Here is a 21,697-nt window from a genome sequence, read left to right on the forward strand (position 1 = left end):
AATAAATATGTACAAACATATATACAACTGCCAGTCATTCAATCAATCAATCGTATTTATTGAGCACTTACCATGTGCAGAGCACTGTACTAAGCGCTTGGGAAGTCCAAGTTGGCAACATAGAGAGGCGGTCCCTACCCAACAGTGGGCTCACAGTTGATAATAATAATAATGTTGGTATTTGTTCATTCATTCATTCAATCGTATTTATTGAGCGCTTACTGTGTGCAGAGCACTGTACTGAGCGCTTGGGAAGTACAAGTTGGCAACATGTAGAGACGGTCCCTACCCAACAGTGGGCTCACAGTCTAGAAGGGGGAGACAGAGAACAAACAAAACATATTAACAAAATAAAATAAATAGAATAAATATGTACAAACAAAATAAAGTAATGAATACGTACAAACATATATACATATATGTGCAAAGCACTTTCATTCAATCATATTTATTGAGCGCCTACTGTGTGCAGAGCACTGTACCAAGAGCTTGGGAAGTACAAGTCAGCAACATATAGCGATGGTCCCTACCCAACAACGGGCTCACAGTCTAGAAGGGGGAGGCAGACAACAAAACAAAACATGTGGACAGGTGTCAAGTCGTCAGAATAAATAGAATTAAAGCTAGATGCACATCATTAACAAAATAGATAGAATTGTAAATATGTTCAAGTAAAATAAATAGAGTAATAAATCTGTACAAACATATATACAAGTGCTGTGGGGAGGGGAAGGAGGTAGGGTCGGGAGGATGGGGAGGAGGAGAGGAAAAAGGGGGCTCAGTTTGGGGCCACACCTTGTGTGGCAGGCATCCTTGTGAGGGAGGAAAGCAACATGGCCTAGTGGATAGAGCATGGGCCTGGGAGACAGAAGGACCTGGGTTCTAATCCCGCCTCCACCTCTTGTCTACTGTAGAGAAGCAGCGTGGCTCAGTGGAAAGAGCCTGGGCTTTGGAGTCAGAGGTCATGGGTTCAAATTCCAGCTCCACCAACTGTTAGCTGTGTGACTTTGGGCATGTCACTTCACTTCTCTGGGCCTCACTTACCTCATCTGTAAAATGGGGATTAAGTCTGTGAGCGCCCCACTCCTACCCCCCCGTTGTCAAACCCTGGAATCTTTTTTTCTGGGAATTAGAATTCAGCTTCCTGGGGATTCCAACTGACAGTATGGGAGAACTGAGGAAGGGAGAGGAAAGAAGAATTCACGCCCACTTGCCTCCCAGCCTCAGGACTCCAGGATTTTGACAGGCAAAAAGTTTGTTCAGGGCTCCCAGGATTCAAGCTTGGGAAGCCAGTGAGGGAATCAATCAATCAATCAATCAATCATATTTATTGAGCACTTACTGTGTGCAGAGCACTGTACTAAGCGCTTGGGAAGTACAAGTTGGCAACATATAGAGACAGTCCCTACCCAACAGTGGGCTCACAGTCTAAAAGGGGGAGACAGAGAACAAAACCAAACATACTAACAAAATAAAATAAATAGAATAGATATGTACAAGTAAAATAAATCAATCAATAAATAGAGTAATAGATATGTACAAACATATATGCATATATACAGGTGCTGTGGGGAAGGGAAGGAGGTAAGATGGGGGGATGGAGGGGGGACGAGGGGGAGAGGAAGGAAGGGGCTCAGTCTGGGAAGGCCTCCTGGAGGAGGTGAGCTCTCAGTAGGGCCTTGAAGAATAAAAGCAGCCTTGTGGGAGCAAAGGTTGTGATGGTGCTTCGCGCTGACAGGAACAACAGTTGCCAAAAACTTTGAGGAACAATTCTCAACGTGAATCCAGGAATCTCCCCCTTCTACCTCTGTCACCAAACTGAGAGGGTGGCTTCTAATGGGAGCAGGTTCTCATAGGAAATCCGGTCCCTGTGAACCCTGTTTCCCGGAATCCAAGGGGGCTGAATTCCCTAGCTGAGGAACGAGGCATCGACAGCCGCACCAAGCAGGGAGCGTTCAGAGACATTCTGCCACGAAGGACAATGACTGGAATAAGGTCTCATGTAGGGCCTCTCTACCGCTTCCCTCTTCACCATACCTTGGGACGGGGACTGCAAGAACATCATTGACAAAATTCTCCTGAGGTCAGTGCTTCGCACATAGTAAGCGCTTAATAAATGCCATCATCATTATTATTATTATTATAAAACAAATCAAACCAGTCCTCTCCCCACCCTCTGCACACTGAGGGCCAGGTCCACGCCTCTACTCAGTTGTGTTCTCCCAAGTGCTGTGCACAGTCCTCTGCACACAGTAATAATAATAATAACGGCATTTGTTAAGCGCTTACTATGTGCAAAGCACTGTTCTAAGCGCTGGGGAGGGGAAACAATCAATCAATCAATCAATCGTATTTACTGAGCGCTTACTATGTGCAGAGCACTGTACTAAGCGCTTGGGAAGTACAAATTGGCATCACATAGAGACAGTCCCTACCCAACAGTGGGCTCACAGTCTAAAAGGGGGAGACAGAGAACAGAACCAAACATACCAACAAAATAAAATAAGTAGGATAGAAATGTACAAGTAAAATAAATAAATAAATAAATAAATAGAGTAATAAATATGTACAACCATATATACATATATACAGGTGCTGTGGGGAAGGGAAGGAGGTAAGACGGGGGGATGGAGAGGGGGACAAGGGGGAGAGGAAAGAAGGGGCTCAGTCTGGGAAGGCCTCCTGGAGGAGGTGAGCTCTCAGCAGGGCCTTGAAGGGAGGAAGAGAGCTAGCGCGGCGGATGGGCAGAGGGAGGGCATTCCAGGCCCGGGGGATGACGTGGGCCGGGGGTCGATGGCGGGACAGGCGAGAGCGAGGTACAGTGAGGAGATTAGTGGTGGAGGAGCGGAGGGTGCGGGCTGGGCAGTAGAAGGAGAGAAGGGAGGTGAGGTAGGAGGGGGCGAGGTGATGGAGAGCCTTGAAGCCCAGGGTGAGGAGTTTCTGCTTGATGCGCAGATTGATCGGTAGCCATTGGAGGTTTTTGAGGAGGGGAGTAATATGTCCAGAGCGTTTCTGGACAAAGATAATCCGGGCAGCAGCATGAAGTATGGATTGAAGTGGAGAGAGACACGAGGATGGGAGATCAGAGAGAAGGCTAGTGCAGTAGTCCAGACGGGATAGGATGAGAGCTTGAATGAGCAGGGTAGCGGTTTGGATGGAGAGGAAAGGGCGGATCTTGGCAATGTTGCGGAGCTGAGACCGGCAGGTTTTGGTGACGGCTTGGATGTGAGGGGTGAATGAGAGAGCGGAGTCGAGGATGACACCAAGGTTGCGGGCTTGTGAGACGGGAAGGATGGTAGTGCCGTCAACAGAGATGGGAAAGTCAGGGAGAGGACAAGGTTTGGGAGGGAAGACAAGGAGCTCAGTCTTCGACATGTTGAGCTTTAGGTGGCGGGCGGACATCCAGATGGAGATGTCCTGAAGGCAGGAGGAGATGCGAGCCTGGAGGGAGGGGGAGAGAGCAGGGGCAGAGATGTAGATCTGGGTGTCATCAGCGTAGGACAACCTCGAAACAAGGTAACGAGGTTGTCCTAAGTGGGGCTCACAGTCTTAATCCCCGTTTTACAGGTGAGGGAACTGAGGCTCAGAGAAGTTAAGTGACTTACCCAAGGTCACACAGCAGGGAGCTGTGTGACCTTCAAACCTATGATCTCTGACTCCAAAGCCCCTGCTCTCTCCACTGAGCCACGGTCAGTAAATACTAGCAACGGATAGCCAATTTGTTGCCAATTTGTACTTCCCAAGTGCTTAGTACAGTGCTCTGCACATAGTAAGCGCTCAATAAATACGATTCATGATGATGATAGCCTGATTTAGGGGTCTCATTTGGGGAGGGGGCTCAAGGGAAGGCCCGCTAAGATGTCCGTTGAGAGGACTCAGCACTCCCCAAGAGTCAGTATTTGCTTTTCCGGGCTTCTGGGGTCCAGATGTTCTTCCTCCCCTCCTCCGAAGTGGCCTTCCCACTCCCGCCTAGAGCAGGGAGGGGAAATTTGGGGCTGCCCCCATCTCTTGTCATGGCCCGGCCTGTGGTTTCTCTACCTTTCCCCGGGGCGAGGGCCCGAAGACACTCTAGTTCTTTTCCTCCACCGCTTCCCCGACCCGTTCCCCGGAGGATTTCCCCAAGAAAACCCAGTCAGGACTTGGCACACGCAAATGCCGCCCACGCTAAAACCTCCTCACCTCAACCCCAAGTGTAAATGTCAACCTCGTCAGGGGGCCCGACACGTGTCCTGTCCCTAGCGCGGTCGAAGGTCTGCTTCTATCCAGTCAGCGGGGCGGGCGGTGGACTATAGAGTACCTCGGGTTAATCTAGAGGACAAGATCAGCGCTTAGAACAGTGCTTGGCACATAGTAAGTGCTTAACAAATACCGTTATTATTATTATTATTATTATTATCTAGACCTCCAGTGTGATTCTTCTCCCCAGTTAGGGGGACCACCCCACTGTGTACCCTGGTGGGTATTAGATAATCATCAATCGTATTTATTGAGCGCTTACTATGTGCGGAGCACTGTACTAAGCGCTTGGGAAGTACAAATTGGCAACATAGAGAGACAGTCCCTACCCAACAGTGGGCTCACAGTCTAAAAGGGGGAGACAGAGAACAAAACCAAACACACTAACAAAATAAAATAAATAGAATAGATATGTACAAATAAATTAAATAAATAAATAAATAAATAAATAGAGTAAAAATCTAATAAATAATAATAATCTAATAAATCTATAAATCTATAAATCTAATAAATAAATAATAATAGATAATCAAACCAGAGGCTGTCACTGTCCCATTTAGGGTTCTCAGTAATAATAATAATGGCATTTGTTAAGCGCTTACTATGTGCAAAGCACTGTTCTAAGCACTGGGGGGGATACAAGGTGATCAAGTTGTCCCACGTGGGGCTCACAGTCTTAATCCCCATTTTTACAGATGAGGTAACTGAGGCTCAGAGAAGTTAAGTGACATGCCCAAGGTCACACAGCAGACTTGGGGTGGAGCTGGAATTCGAACCCATAACCTCTGACTCCAAAGCCCGGGCTCTTTCCACTGAGCCACGCTGCTTCTCTAATCTAAGAGAGGGAGGACAGGGGTCTTATCCCCATTTTAAAGATGAAGAAACTAAGGCTCAGAGAGGTTAAGTGACTTCCTTAGGTCCCACAGCAGGCCAGAAGCAGCGTGGCTCAGTGGAAAGAGCCCGGGCTTTGGAGTCAGACGTCATGGGTTCAAATCCTGGCTCTGCCAATTGTCAGCTGTGTGACTTTGGGCAAGTCACTTAACTTCTCTGAGCCTCAGTTACCTCAACTGTAAAGTGGGGATTAAAACTGTGAGCCCCCCGTGGGACAACCTGATCACCTTGTAATCTCCCCAGCACTTAGAACAGTGCTCTGCACATAGTAAGCGCTTAATAAATGTCATTATTATTATTATTATTAGCTGGGAGTAGAACCCCTGTCTCCCTATAATCATTCTCATGTTCTTTCCACCAGACTTTGCCCCTAGGACTTTCAGAATCCAACGACTTTCCGTGATACAGGCTAAATAATAAAAGTTCCTTTGGCAGATCCCGGTCCCAGCTCTTGTGCCAGTTCTGTGTCTTTTCGCCTTCGGCCCTCAAATTGCATGGTCCCAAAACTCAATCTGGACCCCATCAAATTCTGATTTTTTGCCCAAGGTCACACAGCAGACAAGTGGAGGAATCAGGATTAGAACCCAGGTCCTCCGATTCCTAAGCCCGTGCTCTTTCCACGAGGCCATGCTGCTTCAGTTGTAGCTGAGGCAGCCAACCGACTGGGAGATGGGAGGACTGGAAGAATCCCTGGGGGAACCAGTAGAGCATCTGGTTTTATTTGCAAGAAGTACTAAACATGATGCCTCCCTGACAGAGGGAGTTTCCAGCCCAGGTTTCCTGCCAATGGGAGGTTTGGAGACCCCAACATAATAATAATAATAATGGTGGTATTTGTTAAGCGCTTACTATGTGCAAAGCACTGTTCTAAGCACTAGGGGGATACAAGGTGATCAGGTTGTCCCGCGTGGGGCTCACAGTCATCATCCCCATTTTACAGATGAGGGAACTGAGACTCCGAGAAGTGAAGTGACTTGCCCAAGGTCACACAGCAGACGTGTGGCGGAGCCGGGATTCGAACCCACGACCTCTGACTCCAAAGCCCGGGCTCTTTCCACTGAGCCACGCTGCTTCTCTAATAATAACAGCATTTATTAAGCGCTTACTAGGTGCACAGCACTGTTCTAAGCGCTCGGGAATTTACAAGGTGATCAGGTTGTCCCATGTGGGGCTCACAGTCTTATTCCCCATTTTACAGATGAGGTAACTGAGGCCCAGAGAAGTTAAGTGACTTGCCCAAAGTCACACAGCTGACGAGTGGCGGAGCCGGGATTTGAACCCATGACCTCTGACTCCAAAGCCCGGGCTCTTTCCACTGAGCCACGCTGCTTCTCTAAGCCAGGGTCCCTGTCCTCAAATATCCTGGCAACAAATGGCCCCAACAGGGAGTCTGGAAGATTATTTTCCCCAGCTGTCCAACAGGGGAAGTGACCTAAAATAATAATAATAATGGGATGATATTAAGCGCTTACTATGTGCCAGGCTCTGGACTAAACGTTGGGTTGGATACAAGCAAATCAGGTTGGACACAGTCCCTGATCAATGTGAGGCTCACAGCTTCAATCCCCATTTTACTGATGAGGCAACTGAGGCACAGAGGAGTGAAGTGACTGCTCCAAGGTCACACAGCAGGCAGGTGGTGGAGCGGCATTAGAACCCATGACCAGAATCAGATATGAACGCCAATCAGTGTTGGAGACGGAATGGGGCCCAGAGCAACCAAGAGAGGGAGAGACCAAGACAGTGAGAAAGAGGCGTTGGGAAAGTCGTTTACCTTCTCTTTGCCTCAGTTACCTCATCTGTAAAATGGGGATTAAGACTGCGAGCCCCGTGTGGAGCAGGAACTGTGTCCAACCTGATTAACTTGTATCTATCCCAGGAGTTGGAACAGTGCCTGGCACATAGTGTGTGTTTAACAAATACCATTTAAAAAAAAAAATGACCAGAGAGACAGAAAAAAACAACCAGAGAAACCACAACTATGGTAGAGAAAAACAGACCCAAGCAGAGGGTTCCTCTAGCGAAAAGCTTCCTGGGGTGAAACCAGAGCCACAGTCAGTCTTGCTCTCCCCAAGTACTCAGTCACTTGGGAGTGACGTTACAATAGAAGCAAAAATACACATTCTCTGTTGTCAAGAACCTTACACAAAGTCTAGTGGGGGAGACAGGCAGACCTACATGATATACAGAGGGTCGGAGCAGGAGGAAGAACAAAGATTAAGCAGGGAGCAGCGAAAGTGGGAAAAGATGAAATGGAAGAATACGTAATTGAGTAAGAAGAAATATCCAAGTGGTGAGGAGTGCTAAAAGTGACTGTTGGGTTGACACAACTGATAATATAATATAATAATGGCATTTATTAAGCACTTACTATGTGCAAAGCACTGTTCTAAGCGCTGGAGAGATTACAAGGTGATCAGGTTGTCCCACGGGGGGCTCACAGTCTTAATCCCCGTTTTACAGATGAGGTAACTGAGGCACAGAGAAGTTAAGTGACTTGCCCAAACTCGCACAGCTGACAACTGGCAGAGCTGGGACATGAACCCATGAACCCATGATCTCCGACTCCAAAGCCCGAGCTCTTCCCACTGAGCCCCGCGATTGGGAAAGGTTTCCTGAAGGACGGGGGTGGGGAGATGGGGGGAGCTGTGGTCTGGATGATTGGAGTGGGGGGAAGGGGAAGGAGGATGGGGGTGGGAACTTTCCTCTCCCAGTCCTGGTCCCTCCTTCTCCCCCAGCCCTGACAGGGAGAGTATATATATATATATATATATATATATATATATATATATATATATATATATATATATATATATATATATATATATATATATTCCCAGGAGTCTCCCGGCCCCTCAGGGAGACACTGCCTGCGATCAGTCCAGTCAGGAGATACCACCAAGGGGGACGTACCACTAGTGGTCCGGTAGTGGTGATGGGGTTGGAGGTCTGAGGTGTTGTCTTGGGAAGGAGTGACCAGAGGACTGAGCTACCCCTGAACCTGCCTGGGGCTCCCATGGTGGTTTGGGGCTGGGTCCGGCTGCCAGAACCCCTGGGCCCATCAGGGAGGGCAGAGAAGCGACGGGTTCTCACAATGACTGGGAATCACTGAGAGTCTCCAGACCAAGCTCCGTTACTGACCTACGGGTGAGAGACTCCAGGCGAGTCCCTTAACCTCTCTGGACCTCAATTTTCTCACCCATAAAATGGGGCTGATAACGCCTCTCCCTACTCTGGGATGTTGCGATCACGGAAGAGAAAGCGCTTTGGGAAAATAAAAGAGCGGTACAAATTCAAGATGCTATTTATTAACAAATAATAAATGATAAAGCCAGCCTCTCAGCTTCCTCCTGGACGGCGGAGCCGGGAGGAGGCTAGGGAGCTGGATGTCTGGCAAGGGATTGCCCTGGATCATGGAAAAGGAGCCCCTCGGGTTGGGCACTGGGGGTGAGAGTAAAGTAGATGAGTGGGAACCAGGGGGACGGGAAAAAACCAGGAGCTCTGGGAGGTGTGGGGGGTGGGAGGAGGGAGTGATACTTCCGTGAAATGTACGGGGACAGCCAACAGTGGGGAGGACAAGGGGTGACTGGCTTTCAGGATGTGGTGAACAGCCCCAGCCATAAATATAAGCCCCAGGGATCTGAGCTCCATGCAAGAGCACCAAAATGTCCCAGTCCAGACAGCCTGGAGCCACAGGTAGGGGAGTAAGGCTGGGGGCACAGATGAGACCAGTCAGGGCTCAGGGAGAGAGGCAGAAGGCCCGAGAGTTTCAACTCCCTGAAACAATGTGTGAGAGACACAGCGCTAGCTGCAGAGATAATCGGGCACAGGGCTAGCTAAAGAGAGAGTCGGCCACCGGGCTAGCTACACGGAGAGTCAGGTAGAGGGCTAGCTACACAGGGCTAGCTACAGAGAGAGTTGGGCACAGGGCTAGCTACACAGAGTCAGACACAGGGCTTGCTACAGAGAGACAGACAGAAAGACGTACACCGAAGAGACAGGCAGGTAAACGGGGTGGAGTGGACTGGACAGTGTATGTAGGTGGTCTGGGGGTTGGCTAAAGGCACTGAAGGACCTCAGAGGGCTTGAAGGAGGGTCTGGAGAAGGATCTGGAGGAGGGTCCAGAGGAGAGCTAGGGGAAGGTCTGGAGAAGGGTCTGAGAGAGGACTTGGGAGCCCCCAGAGCTTCCCCTTCCCACACCCTCCCACTGCCCCGCTGATTCCCTTGGGTGCGGCTCTAGGAGGGTTTCCTTTGTAGTGGGGTGAATGGGTCAGGAAACCAGGGGACCCCACCTTGCTTCCCAGGATTTCAGAGACACCGCTGCCCAGCCTGTCTTTAAGTGGTAGGGGTGGTGGGGGAGAGGCTCTTCAAGTTCAGTTCCAGCCCCCAGCTCGGGCCAGGCCCAGCTCAGCTCAACTTCCCCCTATCATGCCTGGACCTCCCCCCTAGGTCCTCATGTCCTCTTGTCCTATTAGACTGTGCCACCTGGGCACCTACTCCTATCCTCCTCTGGTGGCCCCACCCTCTTTCTCCTGGGCTTGAAAAGGCAGAAGGAGGAAGGACTAGACAGCAGCTTGGGTGGAGACAGCTCTGATTTAGCCCCAAACTTCAGCCTTCCCTCCCATCCTCCATCACTGTACCCCAACCCAAGCCTGCCTGCCCTCCACAGCCCCCTTCAGATGGCATCACATCCTTTTCCTGCTGCTGCTGTGGCCACGGCTAAGCCACTTCACCCCTCTCCCGGGGTCAGGTAAGGTGGCTGGGGCTACAGACGAGGGGGAGGACCACCCCAAGGGGTAGGCGGGATCTGAGACTCCTAGGATCCTACAGGGCTCAGTGGTGGTGCCACCAGACTACAGCTGTGCCCTCTGCAATGACCCACTGAGTCCACTAACCCTTCCTGAGATTCCTGAACCTCCCACCCCCCAATTCTAGACGTTCCCCTCCGATCTCCCATTGTGGGTTCTCTGCCCGGGCCCATGCCCAGATCTGCCTGAATCCTTGGATTTTCCTTCCACAGTGAAGTGCCCGGGGCTGGAAGTGCGTGGGCCGAAGAATGAGGTGCCCTTTGGTAAGAGGTCCCTTGGGATGGGACTGGGGGACGTGGGAGGGGCCCAGAGGGTGTCCGTAGCCCAGCACAAGAGGATGAAGTCAGGAGGGAGCTGAAGCTTACCAGAATAATAATAATAATAATGATAATGGCATTCATTAAGTGCTTACTATGTGCAAGGCACTGTTCTAAGTGCTGGGGAGGTTACAAGGTGATAAGGTCATCCCACAGGGGGTTCACAGTCTTAATCCCCATTTTCCAGATGAGGTAACTGAGGCACAGAGAAGTTAAGTGACTTGCCCAAAATCACCCAGCTGACAGGTGGTGGAGCCGGGATTTGAACCCATGACCTCTGACTCCAAAGCCCGGGGTCTTTCTACTGAGCCACGCTGCTAAGGGAGGGAGGCAGAGACCTCGTGTGGGCACTGAAGGCTAAAGGCAGGGAGGAAGGCAAGAGCAGAGATTCATTCATTCATTCAATCGTATTTATTGAGCGCTTACTGTGTGCAGAGCACTGTACTAAGTGCTTGGGAAGTACAAGTTGGCAACATATAGAGACGGTCCCTACCCAACAGTGGGCTCACAGTCTAGAAATGCCAAGCAGCCTAGGGGTGAGGGGTGGGGAAGGGGCAGAGATGGGCACAGGGGCAAGAGCAGACTTGATCACCAGGCCACTTCAGGCGAGAGGTAGCCAAACCGAGATCTGAGCCACCAGGCCTACAGGGAGCCAACCCTTCAGAGTCTCAGCCCACGATGGCCCGGACGAGCCCTCCGCCCAGCCCCGGCATCAAAGGATGCCTTTGGGAATCAGAGGGTGGAGGAAGCCGGGGGTTGGCAGGGTGTGACTGCTGCCCCCGCAAACCCATCCCCAGGTGTCGCCTTGAACCTTTCCTGCTCGGGCTGCAGCCTCAACCGGGAGTTCAGCGAAATGTACTGGCTGGGAAATGGCTCGTTCATCGAAGACTTGCCTGGAGCCGTCAGCGAGGGTGACACCCGGTAGGCCGAGCCGCGGGAGGCCTGGGGTGGGATGGGGATGCTGGAGCTGTAAGCGCCTTGTGGGTAGGGAACGTGTATACCAACTCTGATGTATTGGACCCTCCCAAGTGCTCTGCATTCAGTAAGAGCTCTATAAATACCATTGATTGATTGATTGCTCGGGACCACTGTGGGCCCCCAATCCTGGGGGACTTGCCCCAGGCTTGTGGCAGCCATACCCCTTTGCCACGGCTCTCCCTGACCCGGAGTGGCTACAGGCACAATCCCCCGCCTCCGGTTTCCCTACGTCCCTCTCCTCCTTCCCCCTTCCCCTGCTTCTCCCAGGCCACCCCCGCCCTCTACCTTCCCTCTGGCGGAACTCAGCTTCCCGGCCATCCTCTAGCCCCGCGACCACCCCTCTCCGGTCCCCATCCCCGACACTTACCCTGCCGCAGCAAGGTGGAATTGTCGGAGTCACGCGTTTTGCTGCTGGGGGAGCTACGGATTGAGGCCCTGAGCCCTGCCCTACGCCACACCAACTTCAGCTGTATCCTGCTGGACCCCGAGGGAGCCGCCCAGAGCCACGTGATCCTGGACCGCCTGTGGGATCTGGCCGCCGGGGACACGAAGGGTCAGTGGGGACCCCAGCAGGGAAGGGTGGGCTCCAGAAATGGGCAGGGGCTGCAGTCACCGCGCCCGAGAGGAACCCACGGAGCAATGAACAAGGAGAGGGAGGGGAAGCTTTTCCCGGATGCTTCATTTCCAGTTTTCCATGGGCTTCCTCAGGCTCTTGGGCAAGTGGTCAGCCAGTCGTAGTTGTAGAGCGCTCTGCTCTGGAAGCAGAGTGCTGTGTTTGGCCTTCTCCAAAATAGCGGACAGCCCACTGGCCAGCACAATTGAGGATGGATGGGGAGGGCAGTTCCTGTGTAAATTAGACCCTTGTACACTGTGCTTCAAGCCCTTCCAAAATCTCACCTCTCCTGGGAAGCCTTTCCTAATTCCCAACACCCTCAAAAGGCTTCAACTCAACAGACACCCTTAGCACTTAGGTACTTATGTCCACCTTCAGCACCCAAGGATATATTGAGATTCTACATTGGTCGGTGGCATATGTTGATGTATATCCACCATTTACTTATTCATCTATCGCATCCTCCCAGACTTGGTCCTGTTATTTCCTGCCATGTATATCCTTGTTCTCCCTCCTGCTCCCTCCATTTACAAATAACTTAGGTTCATTTCCCCAACTAGGCTGGAAGCTCTTTGCGGTCAGGGATGGTGCCTGCTGAACGTATCACCCTCTCCCAAGTGCTCAGTACTGCACTCTGCAGAGAACAGGCCCTCAATCATACGCTTGGTTGGTTAATCATCATCTGATTGTATCTACACAGGCCCTCGGCACATATAGCAAGCACTTAAATAATGTGATAAGTACTAGAATTATTGACTGACTGACTGATTGTTAAGCTGGACCATCCAGGGCTAGCAAGGAGCAGAAAGAAAGCCGAGTGGGGAGGAGCCAAGGAGGAAAGGGAGACAGCAGAGGTGGGTGGCCACCCTTCTGCCCTCCAGTCTCTTGACACCCTCGTTCTCATCCCCAGGAGGAGGCCTCACAAGAGGCCCAGGGGCCCGCACACTGAAGCTCATGGAGGCCCTCTATACTGCCGGGTCAGGATATGCTGGCTGAATCTGAATTACCCTGAATAAAAATGGTGAAGACACTCTACAGTTGTCCCAGTTCTGTCATCTCATGGCTTCTGGTCAGGGCCGTGGGATTGTGCTCCGGTGAAGGCGGGTACGGTCCGGGCCCGGGCACAGCCAAGCCCGGGGTGTGTGGGCTCGAGCCAGGGCCCATGGGTTGTTGGGGTGGGGGAGAGGGGCAAAGATGGGGAGCATACATGGTGGGAAATGGGGGACAGAGGGAGGTGAGAAGGAGCAGGCAGCAGCAGGAGCTCCAGCCCTCATGGCTCTCAGGACTACCAGGCTGATCCCTCCTCTGATTTAACTCACCTCACCCCAAATCCACAGCATGGTGAGGGGCATGTATGGGAGCACTGACAACAACATAAGGGCACTGAGGGCAGTGGAGCACTGAGAGCACGGGTGCGCTGAGAGCAGAGGAGCACGGACAGCATGGAGCACACATCTCCTCTAGGAGGCCTTCCCTGATTAATTTCTCATCTCCCCACCTTACATCCTCCTCAACTTCCACCTCACCTAAGCATTTAGTCATTCACACCCTTTCCTCCCCTCCCTGTTGCACTTATGTGTATATCTATTGCTTCTCCCTACCGGTAATTTTTGGGGTATCTGTCTTCCCCACCTAGATTGCAAAGTCTCTTAGATAGAGATCATGTCAACTCACTACTGTACTTACTAAGCACTTAGTATGGTGCTTAGTAGGGCACAGTAAATTCTGTTGATGAATTAATTATATTAGGGAATTGATTAACTACACCCTTGCTCTGGGCCAAGCATTGTGCAGGTGGGAGAAAGGCTAGGCACAGTGCAATGACCCTCTGAGGGGTTGAGAAGAGGAGCCTGGGTTATGATGGGGCTCCCAGAATGCCAGCCTCCAGAAAACTCTCCCCACCATACCTCCCTGACACTTACAGCGTGACCTCCCCTCTCTCTCATTTTTCACACCAAACTCCCTCTTCATTTCCCACCGGTACCAAATATTGCAGCCCTGGATCTTTCCTGCCCCGCTCTTACCACCGAAGTTCTCTCCTACACCTACCCACAGTCCACAGGGCTCCTCATTTCTCCATCTCCCTGCAGAGGAGACCCCCAACATGCCACCCATAGAACCACACACTCAGAGTTTAACCCCCTCCACCAGTTCCCCTCAGCTGACACTCCCAAGGGGCCTACCCCCTTCTACATCATCACTCTTCCCCTAAAGAGTCCAGCCCTTGCTCCCCTATGATCTCACATAACCCACCCATTCATTCATTTAATCGTATTTATTGAGCGCTCACTGTGTGCAGAGCACTGTACTAAGCACTTGGGAGAGTACAATACATCAATAAACGGACACATTCCCTGCCCACAGTGAGGTTACAGCCCAGAGGACTGCCACTGCCATCCACAACTGAGTCACATATATTCCAATACTCCCCCAACAGCCTCACACGTGGGAGGACTCCCCAGTCCAAGCTTCAATGAAGAGTGGAACTGCCCAGCAGGAGACAGGCATTTGTGGAGAGACTTTCAGAAGTGGGTACAGAGGAGATTTTTGAAATAAATAGCAACAATCTGTGCTACTGACAAAAACTTCCATTATATAATCTTGTGATGACCCGGGACAAATTCACTGAGAAACCGATTTTATTCGTAAATTGGCTCCCCAGGAGGTGCTACTGACTACCGAAAAAGGTCACAGAAATGCCGGAGAAGCAAGTGAAGCACAATAGTTTCCTTCGAGCTTTAGCCTAAAAAAGCTTCCTAAGGGTTTTTTGTCGTTGTTATTCGCCACAACCCCCTGGAACTTCACCCGGTGTGACCGAAGTCAGATACCATTTCAGTTGTTTTCAAAGCTCCTTTCTTCCCCTCGGCCCCGATTTTTCATGGAAGCCAGGGTTGCCAAGCCACGGATTCCCCATTCCGGGTGGATACGTCAGCCGGGAGGCGACCCCCAAGGTGTGGGAGGGTTAATAGCTGAACAGGAGGAATCCTGTGAACGTGGTGTCGTCGTCGAGGTCGGCAAACAGGCCATTGAAGGTCTCCCCGCCGGCCACCTGCACCCAAACCTGGTCCCCGGCCTTGAGTTCCAGGACGGTCCCGCCAGAGGCCTGGTCCTCGGAGCCCTGGTAGCTGTCCTTGGTGTGCAGCACGCTGGCCCCGTTCCTCACCAGGGACACCTTCACGTTCCGTGAGTACACGGTGATGTGGTACGTGAAGTAGTACACGCCGGGGAACGTGCAGGTGAATTTCCCAGTGGTCGGGTTGTAGTCGTTTAGCCCGTTGTACAGGACTCTGTCGAACCTGACCGGCGCGTTGGAAGGGGGGAACTTGGTGGCCACGGTCAACCCCACGGTGAAGGCGCTTTTCATCAGTTCGGGGGCATCGCCCACCCGCCCCTTCTCCCCCCGCTCACCTTTCCAGCCCCGCACACCTTGGAGGCCCTGGATGCCGGTGGGACCTGGGGATCCCTCACCCCCTCTGGGGCCCGGTGGGCCCACAAGCCCCACAGCCCCTGGCAGGCCCACGTCCCCCCGGGGGCCTGCCTCCCCCCGGGGCCCCGAGGGCCCCACGGGCCCCACGTCACCCTTGACCCCCTTGTGGCCCTGCAGCCCAAGCTCCCCTTTCTGACCCCTGTCACCCACCGGCCCCACGAGTCCCTTGGGGCCGAACTTCCCCGGCCATCCCCTCTGGCCCGGCTCCCCTTTGTTGCCCTTCTCTTCAACCTTCCCGGCAGCTCCTGGAACACAAGGAGAAGGGAGACTGGTCGTGGGACAGTCTCAGGTGGGCACCCAGTTGGTTTGAGATAGCGGTGATGATTACAGAGTCTGTGGGCTGCTTACTCTGGGCCGGGCACTGTGCCGAGAGTCGGGGTGGACACAGTCTCTGGCCCTCACAGACTCACAGTCTAAGAGGGAGGGAGAATAGGGATTTCAAGCCCATTATACCTCTGAGAAAACTGAGGCTCAGAGAGGTTGAGTGATTCATCCCAGGGCACACAGCCGTTGGGTGGCAGAGCCAGGACTACAACCCACAACTCCTGGCTCCCACTCCCGTGCTTGGCCCCACTGCTTAGAGTTTTACTCCTCTGCGGTCAGACAGGTGACGGAGTGCTTAATACAGCGCATGCCACTCAGTGGGTGCTAAATAAAAACTGCTGCTACAGGTGATTGCGCAGACCCAGGATGGAGGATATACAACAGCCACCCAAGCTAGCCTGGGCCACGGGTGGAGAGAAACAAGCATTTCTCCACTCTCTCTCTGGCTCAGGAAGCTGAATTTGAGACTTGGCCGGGACCGGGTTAACAGCCCCAAGCCCTCGCCCTGCAAGTCAGGCCAGGGGGCTAGGTTGTGGGGACTTGGGCAAGCGCTGAATGGGACCACAGCGCGAGTCTTAACGTTGTCTGACCTGGCTCTCCTTTCTGTCCAGCCAGCCCATCTGCTCCCGGCCTGCCCCGTAGTCCAATGTCACCTGGAAAAAACAGAGCGGGATCTTTGGTGGGAGGAGGCCCTGCCAGAAAGGGAACTGCCACCCAAGTCTGGGACTTTCTGCATCTGTTGGGCCAGGCCGGCATGGAAAATGGCGGGGAAGGGGCTGTGCCCACCCACCCGCTCACCTAGAGTCCAGTTTCCTTGTGGAGAAGAGGAAAAAGCCCATAAATGAGTTAATCATGGTATTAATTAGTTTAGTTATAGTTTATGTTAAGCACCTACAATGCACCTAGCACTGTGCTAAGCACTGGGGTTGATACACGAGAGTCAATTAGTACACTGCCCTTGTTCTTATCAGGGTTCACAGACTAAGAGGGAGGGAGAGCAGGGATCTTATCTCCACTTTACAGATGAGGAAACTGGGGCCCAGAGAGGTTAAGGGACTTGCCCAAAGTCACAAAGCAGTGGCAGAGCCAAGATTAGAAGCCAGGAGTCACCGGGCTCTGTTCACTAGGCCCCACTGTCTTCTCTGGGGTGAGAGATAGAGGGAGGTGGAACGATTTCACAAAATCCAGGAAATATGGGGTACGGGAACTGAGGATGAGGCTTCTCTCTGCCAGGCTGGAAGTGGCTGTGGAGGATCAGGGGTTGAACAGTTTCCCCACTTGCCTTCTCTGCCCACCACTGCTGTTGCCGTGTAGCCCGGTGGTTGTCCAGCTGAACGGCGCAGTGGGGGACAAGGAGTCCGAGGACTCGAGTTCTAGTCATTCATTCACTCATTCAATCGTATTAATTGAGCACTTACTGTGTGCACAATCATAATTATAATAATAATGATGATGGCATTTGTTAAATGCTTACTATGTGCCAAACACTGTTCAAAACGCTGGAGGGGATATACGGTAATCAGGTTGTCCCCCATGGGGCTCACGGTCTTAATCCCCATTTTCCAGATGAGGTAGCTGAGGCACAGAGAAGTGAAGTGACTTGCCCAAAGTCACAGAGCTAAGTGGCAGAGCCAGGATTAGAACCCATGACCTCTGACTCTCAAGCTTGTGCTCATTCCACTGAGACACGCTGCTTCTCCTAGCGTAGCACTGTACTAAGTGCTTGGGAAAGTACAATACAACAGAAGCAGCATGTCTTTTAGACTGTGAGCCCAATGTTGGGTAGGGACTGTCTCTATATGTTGCCAATTTGTACTTCCAAAGCGCTTAGTACAGTGCTCTGCACATAATAAGCGCTCAATAAATACGATTGATGATGATGATGAAAGAGCCCGGGCTTTGGAGTCAGAGATCATGGGTTCAAATCCCAGCTCCGCCACTTGTCAGCTGTGTGACTTTGGGCAAGTCACTTCGCTTCTCTGTGCCTCAGTCACCTCATCTGTAAAATGGGGATTAAGACTGTGAACCCCACATGGGACAATCTGGTCACCCTGTAACTTTCCCAGCACTTAGAACAGTGCTTTACACATAGTAAGCGCTTAATAAATGCCATTATTATTATTATTATTAACAGCATTCCAGGGAACCCATTAACCTCACAGGGCCCCAGTTTTCTCACTTTCAAAATGGGATCAAAATGGGGATCAAGAGACCCATTCTCCTTCCCATTTAAACCGTGAGCCTTGTATGGAGCAGGGACTGCGTTTCATCTGATCTTCCCCCTTTTAGACTGTGAGACCACTGTTGGGTAGGGACTGTCTCTACATGTTGCCAATTTGTACTTCCCAAGCGCTTAGTACAGTGCTCTGCACATAGTCAGCGCTCAATAAATACGATTGATGATGATGATGATGATGATCTGATTACCTTGAGTCGATTAGCACAGTGCTTCTCAATCGATTCCAGCACTCTTATTATTAGTATCGCCATTGTTCGTGGACAGAGGCGTAGAGTGGAAAAGAGAGGCAGAGCAAGGAGGGGGAACAGCCAAAGGACGGAGGCAGTTTGGGAAGCAAAACAGCTGGAAACTGACGGGATCTTCCTAGGGAAGACGTTTCTTGGTCCCCTGTCCTTGACCTTCCAACCCCAAGGTGGGGGAGGTGGGGAGGGGTCTGGCCCACGAGGTCAGTGGATGTCAAGGGGTGCTGTTGTCCTGTTGGGGATGGGGGATGCTACTGGGCCATTTGGGGGTTAATGATGCCAGCCTGGCAGGGCCTTCTAGGGCTGGGCCAGTGAGCAGGCCAGTAGCCCGGAGCCCTCAAGAAGGGTCGCGAAACAGCAGGTGTGAGGGTGAGATGGGACGGGCGGGGGGCCGGGGGAATACCTGTATCCCCTTTGTCACCCTTCACTCCATCTCGCCCGTCTCTTCCAGGCAAGCCATTGTGGCCAGGACTCCCAGGGACGCCGGGGTGGCCCTGCCCGCAGCTCTCCTGGCCCAGCACTGGCTCTGTGCCGATGCTGACCACCAACACCACCCACCAGATGCTCATCGCTCGTGCTGGCCTTGCTGGGGCTGGAAGAGTAAACACAAACACACACACACACAAACACACATTGCAGGCTGCTCTCTGAGCAGCCCATCAGGCTGTGGGGCAGACCGCTGGGGGGGCCGGCCCCTTCCTTGGATCTGGCCCTTAAAGGAGAGCTAGGGAAAGGTCAGGGCCCCAACCCGTGACTTTTCAGAGTCATGCTGAGCAAGGAGGGAGTGCGAGGAACAGGCTACTTTTCACCTCCACCCATTGGCCAAAAAAACGGTACACTTGGAAGGGAAGGGAACTTCCTCTCCACTCAAACCTGCTAGGCCCCAGCTCTCCTCACCTTCAAAGCTCTCTCTTTTTTTGAAATAGCATTTATTCAGCGCTTACTATGTGCAAAGCACTGTTCTAAGCGCTGGGGAGGTTACAAGGTGAACAGGTTGTTCCACGTGGGGCTCACAGTCTGAATCCCCATTTTACAGACGAGGTAACTGAGGCACAGAGAAGTGAAATGACTTGCTCTAAGCGCTGGGGAGGTTACAAGGTGAACAGGTTGTCCCACGTGGGGTTCACAGTCTTAATCCCCATTTTACAGATGAGGTAACTGAGGCACAGAGAAGTGAAGTGACTTGCTCTGAGCGCTGGGGAGGTTACAAGGTGAACGGGTTGTCCCACGTGGGGCTCACAGTCTGAATCCCCATTTTACAGATGAGGTAACTGAGGCACAGAGAAGCGAAGTGACTTGCCCAAAGTCACACAGCTGACAAGTGGCAGAGCCGGGATGTGAACCCATGACCTCTGACTCCAAAGCCCGGGCTCTTTCCACTGAGCCACGCTGCTTCTCTCTTGAAATCCCACTTCCTCCAGGAAGCCTTCCTCAACTCATTCCCAAATCACTTCCACTCAACTAAGGCACAGAGAAGTTAAGTGACTTCCCCAAAGTCTCACAACAGGCAAGTGGGAAAGCTGGGATAAGAACCCAGGTCTCTTGATGCCCAGAAGAATCAGACCTGATCTGAATCAGACCTGGGGTCCTGTTGCGTTTCCCGCTTGGGTGTGCCCATCCGGATCCAGCTGGAGCTGGCTGGGAGCTGGTAAACTGGGAATGGAATGGTTAGGCCTCTGCTTGACTCTCCCTCCCGTAGCCGAGACTGGTAGAGTACTGGGAATTCTCCAGGTGCGACCCTGAGAGGGGGAAGTGCTCAATACAGTTGATTGATTGATGGTCCACCTCCATCCTCTCTCCAGGCAGACAGGGGAGCCTGTCTGGATCCAGTCTCAGACCACACTGCAGTAACAGTGCTCGGCTCCGGCCTGAGCACTGTACTACACTGTACTACACTCCACTAGGTTTTGGGCGACGGCCACCACTGCTTGTCGAATGGTTACAGCTCTGCCTTGTGGAAGTAAGACAACACGACAAGTCTTATAGGGAGAGAAACTCACAGGAAGGGGAGGGAAAGGGCGAGCGAAAGGAAGAGGAAAAGGGAGAGGAAAAGGGAGAGGGAGAGGGAGAGGAAGAGGGAAAGGGAGAGGAAGAGGGAAATGGAGAGGAAGAGGGAAAGGGAGAGGAAGAGGGAAAGGGAGAGGAAGAGGAAGAGGGAGAGGGAAATGGAGAGGAAGAGGGAAAGAGAGAGGAAGAGGGAAAGGGAGAGGGAGAGGAAGAGGGAAAGGGAGAGGAAGAGGAAAGGAGAGGAGAGGAGACTTTACAGGGCTCCAGGTCCCAAGGCCTTGAAGGCAAAGGCGTTCCAGAGCATAGTGAGCATGAGAAGCAGCGTGGCTCAGTAGAAAGAGCACGGGCTTCGGAGTTGGGGGTCATGAGTTCGAATCCCAGCTCTGCCACATGTCTGCTGAGTGACCTTGGGCAAGTCACTGAACTTCTCTGAGTCTCAGTTACCTCATCTGTAAAAATGGGGATTAAGACTGTGAGCCCCCCGTGGGACAACCTGATCACACCTGATTACAAACCTCCCCAGTGCTTAGAACAGTGCTTTGCACATAGTAAGCGCTTAACAAATGCCATTATCATTATTATTATTATTAGTGTCCCAGATCACTTGTCTCTAGCCCCTCATTCCCTTTGTCCCACCCTCCACCACTGGCCCATTCTCTGGCGGTCTTGCTCCAGTGGAGCTAGTGGACATCGTTGTTCACCAGAGACTGTCTGCCCTGTTGGAGGTCAGTGTCCCTAGCAGCTCCCGGCCTCAGTGGACAGAATGGTCTGGGAAGGCCGGCCCGGCCCTGAGGCTACCATTGGTTGTTCCCCTCCAAGCCGCCCCGATCGTACCCTGGCATGCCAGCCCTACTAATGCCCTGGCATGGAGTCCCAGCTGCCACCTCGCCAATCTGTTTCATTTCTCTGTCCACCCACAGCACCCACTGCTTCGCCTGCAGTTTTGCCAATCAATTCAAATCCACAGGTAGATGGATTTTCTGGAAGAAACTCTTTAGCTCAGAGGGCTCCCTCTTAGTGGCCAAATTAAGAGTCGGAGGAGGCGGGAATTAGAAGGCCTTTAGTTTGCCCTCTCCCCTCTCCAAGCAATGCCCAGGGACAGCTGATTGCTACCAGCACCATACTTTCCCCCATCCTTGTAAGAGGCTGGATATCAACTGGAAGGATTTTGGTCCCCAGCCAGGCAGGGTCTTCTTTGAGCCGAATCACGGGGACTGAATCCATACCCGTTTCCCAAGCCCCTCCCGGCCCCATTAACTGACCTGTGCCCCCACCGGAGATGACAGCAGGGCTGGTGAAAGCTGGGACTTCGCGGCCACTAAGGCAGCCCAGTGGCTTCCCAGGAACACAGATCCATGGTCAAAATACAGTCGAGGAACGGGAAGGGGAGGAACAGCATCGATGTCAGCACAGGACATCAGCAGTGGGATTTCATCTGGCATCACTGTTCCACACGTGACTGTCGGCGGGCCTGTTTCCTGAAGGGCAGGAGGTTGGGGGAGGTGAGGCTGGGCGGTCTTTGGCCTGTTTTCTCAGCCCTAAAAGTTCTGATGGC

General features: G+C 52.2%; 2 protein-coding genes across 2 annotated transcripts; one reads left to right on the forward strand and one right to left on the reverse strand.

Annotated features, from left to right (window-relative positions):
* The first annotated feature begins 8,673 nt into the window (after positions 1-8,673).
* On the forward strand, positions 8,674-12,878 carry LOC119941621 (interleukin 18 binding protein). The gene is made up of 5 exons (XM_038762165.1): positions 8,674-8,823; positions 10,063-10,198; positions 11,050-11,173; positions 11,608-11,783; positions 12,754-12,878. The coding sequence occupies exons 1-5, from the start codon at positions 8,674-8,676 to the stop codon at positions 12,837-12,839; spliced, it is 672 nt and encodes a 223-aa protein (XP_038618093.1). The 3' UTR covers positions 12,840-12,878.
* A 1,819-nt stretch (positions 12,879-14,697) lies between these two features.
* LOC119941594 (complement C1q and tumor necrosis factor-related protein 9-like) lies at positions 14,698-21,478 on the reverse strand. Its single transcript, XM_038762123.1, has 4 exons — positions 21,405-21,478; positions 18,539-18,727; positions 16,245-16,307; positions 14,698-15,575 (listed from the first exon to the last, which is right to left on the reverse strand). The coding sequence occupies exons 2-4, from the start codon at positions 18,702-18,704 to the stop codon at positions 14,806-14,808; spliced, it is 999 nt and encodes a 332-aa protein (XP_038618051.1). The 5' UTR covers positions 18,705-18,727; positions 21,405-21,478; the 3' UTR covers positions 14,698-14,805.
* Between the last annotated feature and the right edge of the window lie 219 nt (positions 21,479-21,697).

Source organism: Tachyglossus aculeatus, chromosome 20 (assembly GCF_015852505.1).
Source record: "Tachyglossus aculeatus isolate mTacAcu1 chromosome 20, mTacAcu1.pri, whole genome shotgun sequence".
In the NCBI taxonomy this organism is placed as follows: Eukaryota; Metazoa; Chordata; class Mammalia; order Monotremata; family Tachyglossidae; genus Tachyglossus; species Tachyglossus aculeatus.